Below are 13,026 nucleotides of genomic sequence, written 5' to 3'. Positions count from 1 at the left end.
CTGTGGGACACTGATTCAAAGCAGGAGGGCAGGCATATTTTGGAGGTAATGTAGAGAACTTGCCCCTGTTTTTCCCGTGCGCCGAGTGTCTAAAAAGTGAGGGAATGTTTCATTCTGATACTTTGATAAATACAAGTTAATTCAAAAAAACATTTGGAACAGAAACGCATTAATGCTCAGACAAGTCTATTCACGTATACATTTACGGTGAACTCCAGTTTTGAAGTGTCTGTCTCTTTTATTGAAATGGTTCTTTAGATCTACGGGCAACTAAAATGGAATCGCATACAATCTACAACAAAAATGTAATAAATGTAAGCAGTTTGTTTTTCAGACAGGATTACAGTTAAACATCTTCCTCTAATGGAAAGTAACACGTTAAAAACAATATACAGGGCACGGCAATAGTTGTATACACACAACTTCAAATATAGTCTTCACTTGTAACCAGAGGCAACATCTGAGTTTACACGCTGGAAGAAAATGTACAATGCACAGGATTCAATGATTGGGGCCTTTAAACTTACAGTCCCATTATAATTAACAAAACGAGACGAAATAGAAATAAGTGACTACGCTTTGTACACAAGGTGACTTGAAACAACACAGACACAAAATTATACGAGTGTTTTGTTTTCTGGAATGTAAATGCCACATTCCGATATATTATTATAATAATACGACCCTTATTCCAAAATATAAACTCAATGAATGACAAATACCAGCTGGATCTTATCGCTGTCACTGAATGCTGCAGTTAGGGCATTTATTGGGAATCGTTGCGGGAGGGTTCAGCTTTTGCAATTAATTAAAGATATTTTCTCGCTGCAAGTTTCAATTAAAATGATCTATACTGTGACGCTATTAAATGTTCTGGCAAGTTTTACTTTATGAATTTTTCACGGAGTCTCTAGCGGTTGTACCCTGGCTCCTTAAGGAAGATGCGGGGGTGCTCGCTGGCTGCGATGAGGAGACACTGACAGATAGCAGGTCTCTTCCAATAGGATTATTCGGGCCACAGACATCCTCCTTGAGATCACCAGAGGAGACAACAGAGTCCTGCTCAGGAGCGCCATTCCTCCCTCTCTTCTTATCCTCTTCTTTTTTCCACTTCATCCTCCTGTTCTGGAACCAGATCTTTATGTGTCGTTCGGTTAGGTTCAACATGACGGCCAGCTCCACTCTGCGGGGTCTGGAGATGTATTTATTGAAAAGGAATTCTTTCTCCAACTCAAGCAACTGAGCTCGGGTGTAGGCAGTGCGCGTGCGCTTATTTTCTTCTTGTTCCACCATAAAGGAACCCCCTAAAAACACAGAGAATGCATCAAAATCCACTTCCATTTTTCATTTTCTTCGGTGCATTTTTAAGCTGATTGTTACAAGATGATACGTCAGAAAGTGTGCACATTATAGTTCATTAACAATATTCAGCCAAAATAAATTAAAACGATTCCATCCTGGCTACACTACGCCTGAAATTACGGAAATGCATAGTTCAAATGAGAACTGGGAATAGCTGGAGACATGCACCCCATCTCTTATTCCTACCTACTCCAACTACATTTCTGTCTGTTGAAATGCTGATAACAGCCTGGTGATAACACAGTCCAAAAGCACACCAGCGCCTCATTCCCGTTTATGTAAATTGTTTTAAAAATCAAGAACACCCCCAGAGGATGATCTTTTTAAACGATGTGGGACAAGTTCTGCTTGCTCCTTCGCGCATTGGGAGGTTAATAAACCAGACATGAGCTGCACGGGACTCAAGATAGGGATCCAGCCAAAGTTTCAAGTGGCAAGTATCAATGAAGACTACTTTCGAATTTGACTTGAGGAACGCTGCTTAATTATTAACACAATTAGGAAAACAATTCAGTTTCATATTTCAGTGCATCAAAACCGAAAACCAGAGACACCTACAAACCAGGTGTCTAAAAAGTTGGATTTTCTTGTGGGAAAAGTGACATTTCTACTAAAAAGGCAAGGACATTTCTAAACGCCAAAATGTTTCATGGTAGATCTGATCAATACTAGTTTCGGTGGTTATGCGGTTCACGGATTTAGAAGAATAAAACTCCATTGCCCACCATGCTTTCTTTTCATTTAAACCTATTTTAAATGGCGAAGTGATATGAAGCCAGTCCTACAGAAGCGCCTTATAGAACACCCAAAGATGTCAAATGCGGAACTTCCTGGACTCCCTTAAAACGTTAAGCGTAAGTCAACACAATACTTTTATCGCACTTTAAAATCGGTGCACTTTCAAGCAATTTCGAATATCTTTATAGTGAAAAGAATTTAATAGCAATACGGATTTTCACGATAATTGATTGGCATATGTTATGGAAGATGGTTAATTGAGAGAATTTTGGTAATTTATAATGGGCGCACAGCCCAACAGGGCAATCATGACGTTACACTTTGAAAAGGTTGCAATAAGGTGTAGGTAACCGCAATGTATGGCTATCTAAATATTTGAAGATAAGTCGCGGAACTAAATAATGATAAACTCCAAATTAGCTTTAAATTCTATATTTGTTAAAAGTGCTACATTGTTATCCAAATGAATGAGTTTTCTGATATAAATTTGGGGGTCATTGTAATTCAGTTTGTGTGAAAAATGTATTAAGTAAAATTCGTAATTCCATGCCAACGCCTTCAACAACCATGAACTGACCGTATCTCCTGAAAACTGGCGCTTTATACATTGCATTTTGTAGCAGATGTCAATCTCTTTCCCATTCTGGATTTTAGAGGACAATTATTTTCACTGCGAATCATCCCGAATTAATAAGTTAAGCAAACTTTCAGTAACAAAGTTAATTCTGTAATTGAAATAACTAGTTTACTATAAAATATCTTTAAAATGTCCAGAATATTCAGGTGAGAGGAATTCACACTGATGTCCAGGTAGAAATGTGTTCTGTAGAGCTGCTATTCACTTCGATAAATAATACATGGAAACGAGTATATGTTATAGTCATAAAGGGAGTGATATTCAATAAAGGTGATGCTACAAATTAAGCAAAAGATTTTATTTGGACAATTGGAAAGCCGTGTAATATCCTATCGTGGGGCGGCTGGGTCTCCCGAAGTCAGGAGACGTGGACTTTTGTATTCCAGCCTTACCAGCCGCTTCCCGCCAACGAGGAGGAGTCAAATTGGCCTTTCATAAAGTAAAACTACTGCAATAAGGAAAGTATTCTGAACCATTAGAAATGTGCTCTGTAAAACTGTGGGTTAGAGCCTGGTTCAGTTGGCGCTCCCTTGGTCAGGGCTTGCTTTACCCGCTCTCTCAATTGCTGTTTTTGACGGCGCGGGATATGTTCTACCAACCGAAAGATGACTTTCAGACACCAGAAACTTATAATTACTAGAAATAGTTACTAGAAATATCTCGATATTCCGATTCAAGATGGTGACCATGTTTAAAGGTAAATATTCATCAGTCAACAATAGCCATCAGGTGTGCGGCGGCCTTAATCTGAAGCCTGGCCCTTTCACTCTTTCGCCCTAATTAGATCATTTCACCGATGCAGTTTTGGCGATCTGATCAATTACTTCAGTAATTCATGAACTAATTAATTCTTAGTGCTGTAACATCGAAAGTCTGCAAATGTCCACAAATACGTTTCTTTTACTGTTGTCTACAGTAAGGTAGCGTCAGATTGCAGCTTAATTGTAACCCACCCATCATAGTTAGAATTTATTTTTTTGTCACTTTCAATTATAAACTAAAAGATTTAGGAGTGATCTGATCGAGGTGTTTAAAATGTTAAAAGGATGTGATAGGGTAGATACAAATAAGTAATTTCCTCTGGGTGGAGTAATCAAGAAGGGGGGACATAATCTTAAAATTAGGAGTGAATCAGGAAGCATTCTTTCACACTAAGGGTGGTAGAAATCTGGAATTCTCCCGAAAGTCTGTGGATTCTGGGACAATTGGAGCTTTCAGGACTTTAGATGCCAGATTTTTGTTAGGTAAGGGTATCAAGGGATATGGAGCAAAGCCATGATCTCATTGAATGCGGAGCAGGCTCGAGGGGCTGAATGGCCTATTCCTGTTCCTAAGTTCCTAACTTGTTAGGAAGTCTACTGTGAAATGTTCAAATTATGTATTTATATTGTGAATAGTTGTTTGTGATAGAAGACGTAATTCGTAGAATCACCATGTAAATGTCACATATATGATTTAAATCTCACATTTTACTTGCCATAAAATGTGCATGCTCTGCATTCTGATAAAAGAATCAAAATACACAGTAACAACGTCGCTGCAATAATAGTTTGGCAATACAAGTCAAGGCAATACTGATCACCTTTCTTTGTCTAAAATTGATTTTTGTAATTCACTGGAACTAGGACTCCAAATGTAGAAATATACACCCAGGCATGTTAAACCTATTGTCATATTCCCGATTATTTGTTGGAAACTGCTTTTTCCTATAGCTAAAAATTCAGTTTACGAACATGTAAAATCGTAAACCAGGTCCCGGGTATAGAAATAAAATCCACACATAACCTAATGGAAGAAACAAAATCAACAGTAATTCCAAACTGGGAATCGCCGAAAATCAATCTTTAAAGTAGTTCTTAAAAGGCAAACTGCTTCCCGGAACATTGGTGATTGCCGGTGACTGATAACATTTGCGCTAAATAGGCAGCAGTAAAATTAGAAGAAAATCTTTTAAAAGCACTACATCATTTTTGAAAACGCGTAATTTATACCAGAAAGGTTATAGAATTATTGCCTTTGTTTTAACAAGACTGCCTCCGTTGAGCACACAATCGCTTCAGGCGTGGAGACATAAACAACCCCATTTATCTGTTTGGTGAAATGCTAAGCATTTGTTGAGACGCCCGTTCCAGTCCACATGTGTTTGGTTATGTAATGGGCTGCGATTTCACTTTTATGACTCGATACAAACAAATCTAGAGTAATTATACACATATAGATCCCTTTATGACCAGCAATCACATCATCACCCGGATGCGCTGCGATTTGCGTCTGAATTCAATTTGTAGTTTGCCATAATTAGATTTTAAGTTGCTCCCAATATTTGATGCATTTCAAGTTTTCAAAATGTACGTTTTTAAAAACTAATAATTGGTTACTGCTCCTGTGCACTTTGCCAAAGTCAATTATGGACTTTGTTTCATATCGCTTCCAAGGTGTTTGACCGAATTAAGTTTCAATTTCTCCTCAAGTAATAGCAGAGAGGCGAAATCCAGGAGCTGGTGTTGCTCAGAACATGCCTGTGGCAGAAAATCCCGTTTTCTTTTCAAACTGAGATGCCTGGCTACTGTATTCGGTTCGACTTACGCTATTACCACGTGTTTTGTGCGGTGCCGAGCATTTGTCTGCTAACTTTTTGCAACGTTTCCAGCTATTTTTGTTCCGTGTTCCAAATTCTGTCCCACAAACAGAACCTCAAACCTACACGCAGTCCTGTTGGGCTCTATTTAAAAATGCTTTAGAAATCTTAATTTATAAAAGGAGTTTCCTCAAAAAAAAGTTCTTGACCCAGATTTGATTATATCGACGTTGATTTATTGGTATAATTTTGATTGTTAAAAAAATAAGGTGATTAATGAAAGTGATAAAAAGAAGTGTGTAATGTTGCTGTTTCAGCGGCAGTTTTATCACTCGGGTAGGCCTTGTGAACAAGTTCGTTTAAAATATCGCAATCATAAGGACACGGTTATGATTTAAATTTTAAAAAGGAGAGGAGGCATGTACAAATCTCATGACCATCGTCATTTTCATTGACAACTTGAAGTATTAATGGATTCTGCTATTATAGTAAGCAATGCCATTACTTCTGCCAACAACGATAATTGGAACATCAATATACGCATACATACCAATAATATCGATAGCATTAACAGGGCGAAATATCCATTAGTAATGAATGAAGTCTAGCGCTTGTTATCTAATGCTCTCCATCCATCCATGCCCTAATTTATAGTTTAATTATTTTCTTGGGTTATCATCCATTTAAAAAAAAATCCCACAGTCATTAGAAAAATAATTGCCCATCAGAGAAGTCCTGGACACTTACCGGGCCATTGTCCTTTCCAGACGTGGGCATGCGACTTGGTAGCTTTCATCCACGGGAAGGGCAGATGTGTTCGATTGTGTTCATCCAGGGCACCCATTTCGGAGCCGCTCCCAAAACAAGCACCTTGGTGGGTGTGCGGGTCAGGGTGCTGTTGCTGTGGATGGTGAAGATGCGAGATTGTAGGATCCTCTGATAGCGCAGGTACTTCGAAAGGAGAAATGTCAGCGGGACTTCCTTGTTCAAGTCCCGACAAGGAAGGGTTAGCATATGAAGGCTGTGGCTGTCTCCCTACATAGAGACATGCTGGTGGGCTTTGATTATATTCCTGGGCTTGTGATCTCTGATAAGCGCATGATTCCTTATACATTTGAGCTGGCGCATAATAATGTTCCTCGCTATTCATGGCTACCAGTGCATCAACAATTGAAACATAAGGATGCCACTGTAATTTTCCAGTTTAATGGCTCTGCCTAGCTTGATTCACTAATCAAAACAGCACCTGACACTCTGTTATGCTCCGTGGAGAACTACGAATATGTCATGTGACTTGGTTCCTACAACCTATTGGACTGTAATTCCATGATAAGAACACTTGGTTCAACTTCACCTGCCTGTGGAGTCCATTTACTTTTCATGTAGTTTAGTAACAATGGAAACTTGTGTGAGTGCCAGGCGATGTGCCTTTCTCTCTTCCAAGAAATACTTGTTTCATTCAAGAACAATTTCTGTGCTTTCTCAATCGAAACACAGGTGGCAGGTATACTGGCTACGAATTAATTCTTTACCTCATTCCAGCGTAATCAGCAAACTTACACAAAAATGTTGAATTTTAAACATTTAACTTGGAAAATGTATGACCAGATGTGAATAGTATCAGTGATAGATTAGACAGGGCAGTGTTATCGCCTTCTCAGCGACTTGGGCCTGGGAACCACAGATAGCAAAAGAAAAAGTGCTTTATTTCTAACAAACGAAGATTGGCTACTGTTTTCTTCACTGATCCTCTTTGAATGACTAGGATTGACACGCCTGTGATAAAGTCCTTTAGCAGCAGATCCATATGTGACGTTGCATATGTTCAATTCCTTTCAGTTGGGTTTGAAATAACGTGCTGTGCACATACCGTTCGAACATTAATGTATAGAGTTTTACCGCTAATAGTTTCTTTTTAATTTAACTTTTGTTTGTATTTTAGCAAACTTGTAGAAACACTTATTGGTTACACCTGGTTGTCCTTTCTTTACCTTTCTTTTTTCCAGCTTCTTCATTTCCCACTTTACAAACCTCCATGTTAATATTTTGTTGAACTATTGATCACATGTTGCTGTGTTTTTACTTTTCTCCCGCTTTACCTGTCACTTGTTTCAACGTCTGATTTAAACTTCGACCCGATTAAATATTGACTTTTGATTAGGAAACTTTGTTAAGAAATTCTGACAAGGGTATTATCTTATACAATTTAAAGAAATTAGCACCATTTCATACAGATATTTTAAAATAACAATATTTTCATTCGTTTACTCTGACGATGAACGTATTCTTCAAACTTAAATTGAAAACCGCCCTGGTATCCGTTAGCGGTCGATTGATTATTTCGAGCTTTTTTCCCTCTATAATTCACAGTGTGTGTTGACCTTTCCGGGTGATAGGGCAGAACTTGCGGCTGGTTGACTTGGTGACAAGGATATGAGGAGGCGGGGAGCTACTGCAAAGGACAAAGATCGCTTCACTACCTGTGTTCACTCATGCTTTCTCACACACAGACTGTTTGCTTTGCACTTCTGCTGTAATTGCACATTTCTGCAGGTTTTTACCCATTTGAACGCTTCATTTAACACCATTTCTGTTTCTCGATAACTGATAAAAAGAAAACTTAAAAAAAAAAATCCTTAAATAATGAACAACTTTTTGTTCCTTTTTAAGCCAGTCTTTTACTAATTTAGGGAAATTGCATTTCTTAATTATACTTTTGGCATGAATTTTACGCCATTCTGCATGGTCAAGATCCCATCAGATTAAACACTCCTCGGCAATTTTTGAAACACACACCCTCTCTCTGTAAAAGCTTTATCTATAAGTTCGTAAATATTTACGGAGAGTCTGTTCATCCTGCCTTGCACGCTGACGGAATATTTTGAAACAGTAACCGGAAATGTACGTTTTAACGATCATAAGCGACTCGCATTGAATTATAATATTTCTCATAATTATACAATTTGATATGATCATAAAAGTAGAGTCCATTAATGGTCAAATGTGTTTCCGCCATCTGAATCTATTCGCCTTTACCATAAAACGGGACACTGAGCATTTGATTCAGTATTGAGCCATTAACCAATTGCTTTCCCGAGCCATTAAACACCAGCTCTTATGGATAAATAAACAGAAAAGGTTGTAAACCAATTACTGAGGATAGTGAAAAAGTATTTTATTAGCACGAATTACAGATAGTCAGCCACTCACTCCAGGGGAAATTCTACACAATTCTTCCCTCGTTCGGATGAAAAAGAACAGAAAGATTAAGACATTACAACACAATTAAAAATCTAATTTAAATATTATAACACTGGGGCCAGTTAGCAAAGGTTTGGTAGTCTGTCATTTATAAAATAAAGCTATTATAATTTGATAATACTTCTATATAAATACTTTACCCCCAACAGTCTACCTGAAATATATATATTCTGCTATTAAAAGTATAACTGAAATACATTTTAGACACATTTTTGATATATTTTACAACGTTTTGGAGCGGTTTACAATGTAATATGTCCACTTATAACCAAATCATTCAGAGAGATGTTTCAAACCTGCTTTAGTGTTGGCTTGGTGATGTGAAAGAGAATACTTAACCACCTGCACTGCAAGTAGACAGGTTACTGCTTGCTGTTAACTCCCAGTTATTAGACGTGTTACAGTCGTATTATGGTGTCTGACCAAAATATTGTTTTAAAAGCAATGATTACTTATTGTGAAATGAAAAGGGAGGGGGAGGATTACAACGTATGCTACGGTTGTACGGAGCTATCGATTTGGGATGAGCCGGTTGGGAACCTAAGACTGGTGTTGCATTGCCAACTTCTGCATTCATAACTGCACCCTTAGAAACTGGCTCCAATTTGGATTGTAAAGCCGTTAGAATGTGCGATAGGCATACAACAGGAATTTACATTTGAAAGAGTCCAGTTGTTAAGAATAAACGGAACAGGTATATTGTCCTGTAGTTTAATGTTTCTCCCAGACAGTTTGCTTTTTACTTCAGTGAGGTTGCTCTGGTCAGGTTTTACTAGTTGTCTATTGCCATCGTTCGATCAACCGTTGTAGCATTCTATTTATTTTAAAAACATAACACAATAACAAAAATGAAATACAACGTGCTTCAATTGTGTAGATATGATTTACAAACGATCACACTGGATATTATGATTCTGATTGTATGCTGTACAAATACTGACTGCCGCTGAGCACCATTGGCCAATCTATCTATAGGATGCTTGCAGAAGTGAGGCCATTATTGCACTTTAAAGGTTACGGCTTTCGCCACTGCAGCGATAATCTGCCAGTTATGGCCTGTAAACTGCAGTTTGTTTTATATTAGTTTGTTGGACTTCCATTGCTCTTTAAGGCGATTGGTTCACCCCCTTTGCGCAAAAGGTTGTGTAATGTTAGTGGAAGCCTGGAACAATGTCAATCACTCGAAACATCCCTGTTAACATTTTATTGCAACAAATGTTCGACACAGATATTTTCATAATCTCTGCTGATTGGCTTTTGAAAGCTCCTTTCAATAGTCAAACTGAATTGTTCAAACATAGTTGAATTCAGTGCCGAGGGACTGTACATGTCCGTTTCACTGCTTGACTCCCATTTCAGTATTTATGATTTAGTGCTATTTAGCACTTCGACTAATTGCAATCCACAAGAACCGCAGAATTTGAATGAAGTACCCTGTTTAGGTTTGACCTCTTCCGTGACGTTTTCTTCGAGGTGGGATTGGGCAGTAATAGCTCTGCGATATGTAGGCGACAAGTTGTAGAAAACAGTAATGCAGAAATTTAGATAACCGAACAGAAGTGATAAGTAGGCACATTACACTGCAGGCGGTTCCAAAACGTTGTACAATATACCCAGAGGAGATTTACCAGAATGGTACCAGGGATGAAACACTTCAGTTACTTGGAGAGATTGAAGAAAGTGGAATCGTTCTCCTTAGAGCAGAGAAGGTTAAGGGGAGATTTGATATCAGTGTTCAAAATTATGAAGCATTTTGATAGAGTAAATAAGGAGAAATTGTTTCCACTGGCAAAAGAACCAGAGGCAACATGAAAAAAAAATTTACGCAGCGAGTTGTTGTGAGCTGGAATGCACTGCCTGAAAGGGTGGTGACGGCAGATTCAATAACTTTCAGGAAATTGAATAAAAACTTGAAAGGGAAAGAATTGCAAGACTGTGGGGGAAAGAGCAGGGGAGTGGGACTAACTGGATAGAGCTTTCACAGAAACAGCACAAGCTCGATGGGCCGAATGGCCTCCCTCTGTGCTGTATTGTTCTGTAATTCTATGATTCGATAAGTTTAACTGATGACAGTTTTTTCAATGCACAATTGGCGCCGAGCAAACAGCGTAAGGAAACAACCTGCTTATTAATAATGGGCCAGTCACCTATGTACGAGAAGTACACTTTGTCAGGAAAGCTGTTCCTTGCGCCCAGTACATTTCAGATAAAAATGGCCAGAATCAGTTTCCTTTTTTCAAAAATCAATATAGGTGTTTTGGCACAAAAATAACGAATACTTCTGTACATATCAAGAAAACTGCACAACAGTTCCATATTCATCAGTGATGTTGTTCAAAACCCTCACTACACAGAGAATTATGGAATATTTTGGAGAAGGGAATATTTATTAGCCTCTAGAGTCCCACAAGGATCTGTTCTTGACCTCCTCTTCCTCATCTACATGCTGCCCCTTGGTGATATCATCCCAGACACGGGGTCAGTTTCCACACGTAAACTGATGACACCCAGCTCTACCTCACCACTGCCTCTCTTGATGCCTCCACGACTTTTGAGCTGTCAGACTGCTTGTCTATTTTCTAATGTTGGATTAGTTGCAATTTCCTCCGTCGATTCTATTCCCCTCCACGGTCACTGTCTCAGGCTGAATGAGACTACTTGCAACCTTGGCAGCCTATTGGAGCTCGAGCAAAGCTTCCCAACCCATCTCCTTGTCATCTCAAAGACCGCCTTCTTCTACTCCAACATTGGCAGCTTCTGCTCTTACCTCAGCAGAAACCCTCACCCATCCCATTGTGGGCTCCAGACTAGACTATTACAATGCTCTCCTGGCTAACCTATCATCCTCCACTCTCCGTAGACTTCAGCTCATCCAAAACTTTATTGTCCACACGTTTCCACAGGATTACATAGAATATACAGCACAGAAACAAGCCATTCGACCCAACCAGTCCATGCCGGCGTTTATGCTCCACTCGAGCCTCCTCCCGTCTTTCCTCATCTAACTCTATCAGCGTAACCCTCTATTCCCTTCTCCCTCATGTGCTTGTCCAGCCTCCCCTTAAATGCATCTATACTTTCTCACCCCAATTCCGTTCACCTATAACCCCTGTTCTTGCTGACCTGCATTGACTCCCAGACCACACAAATGCCTCCAATTTAAAATTCTTATCTTCATGTTTAAATCTCTCAATGGTTTTGCCCCTCACCATCTCTGTAACCTGTTCCAACACTTCACCGCCACCCTCCCCCCCCCCATCCAACTTTCCATTCCTCTAACTCTGGCCTTTTGTGCAACGCCTCTCTTCACCCCACTATTGGCGGCTGTGCTTTCAGCCGCCAAGGTTCACCCCTCTGGAATAACATGTCTAAACCCTTCCACCTCCTTCTCTTTTAGACCCTTTTCTTTGACCAAGCTTTTGGTCACCCCTCGGAGTATCTCCTTCTTTGGCTCCGCATCTATTTATTTCTGGTTAATGCTCTGTGATGCCCATGGGGCGTTTTCTTCGTTAAAGGTGCTATATAAATGCAAGTTGTTGTTGCTGTATTCCCACCTTCCACTCATCGTCACTTTGTCTTCCACCCCGACTCCGATTGAAGACAAACACTGTGACATGGGAATCAGCAGGGGTGGCCAGGTTATTGCCAAGCGGCTGGATATACTAATCAAGGACAAGGCCACAACGAGCTGCATTATGATTGATGTGACCTCGTTAGCAAATACCGCCGTGCTGAAAAGCTGTGCATAGATTACATTCTGGAAATTCAGGGTGAAAGGTTGTGCAAGCTAAATGCACATGTTTTACCTGCGGAAGACGAACTACCAGGATGACATCAAATCTTATTTGACAACAGGCTGCAACACGTGCAAAAGAAAAGTAGCAGTAAAAACAACACAAATCCTTCAGAAGGTGCTGAGGGCTTTTCGAGTCTTGAGACCTAGAACTGATGTACTGTGCTTAGATACAGTCACCAGACTGCACCGTGCCCTTCGATAATAAATTACAAATTATGTCACAAATAAAAAATACCACGGTTTATTGCACCTATTCGATTGCCTTTTTTATTTCGAGAGAGCTGGATATGCTTGATCTATGTAGTAAATATACAGGGTATACAAAAAGGGTCTTATTTGCAAACCAGCTGCATGTACCAACCTGCAGTCATACTTCATGCAATAGCGAAAAACTTACGGGTGAAGGATATCCCTAAACTATCAACTGCGGGGAAGGGAACAGCCGGCGTGTTCGCGCTTGCCAACGGGCCATTATTGAGCGGGCGGGATTGAGCACTTGATGGACGACCTAGATAGTGTTAATACAGCAAAATGTGTGTTGCTCCCCAAAGGTAACTTGCTTAAGCAACCCAAAATACGAAGTTAGTAATAATTTCAGGGACATTCCCAATAAAATTGGATTCATGTTCTAATCTTCCCATTAATGTAATAATG

The 13,026-nt window shown here is 39.5% G+C and overlaps 1 protein-coding gene across 1 annotated transcript; it reads right to left on the bottom strand.

Annotated features, from left to right (window-relative positions):
* Window positions 1-888: 888 nt before the first annotated feature.
* Window positions 889-6,465, bottom strand: pdx1 (pancreatic and duodenal homeobox 1). The gene is made up of 2 exons (XM_085999929.1): window positions 6,063-6,465; window positions 889-1,304 (listed from the first exon to the last, which is right to left on the bottom strand). The coding sequence occupies exons 1-2, from the start codon at window positions 6,463-6,465 to the stop codon at window positions 889-891; spliced, it is 819 nt and encodes a 272-aa protein (XP_085856055.1).
* Window positions 6,466-13,026: the final 6,561 nt, after the last annotated feature.

The sequence above is a fragment of the Somniosus microcephalus genome, chromosome 10, assembly GCF_052327205.1.
Source record: "Somniosus microcephalus isolate GS21.2 chromosome 10, FLI_Smic_1.0, whole genome shotgun sequence".
NCBI lineage: Eukaryota > Metazoa > Chordata > Chondrichthyes > Squaliformes > Somniosidae > Somniosus > Somniosus microcephalus.
This window is presented reverse-complemented; position numbering and strand designations above follow the sequence as displayed.

What these genes read in the sequence shown, in the direction of transcription:
- pdx1 (XM_085999929.1), bottom strand. Translation starts at nt 6,465, where the DNA reads ATGAATAGCGAGGAACATTATTATGCGCCAGCTCAAATGTATAAGGAA. An exon ending in CTGGAAAGGACAATGGCCCG is followed by an intron (nt 1,305 to 6,062) that starts GTAAGTGTCCAG and finishes CTGTGTTTTTAG; the next exon opens with GGGGTTCCTTTATGGTGGAA.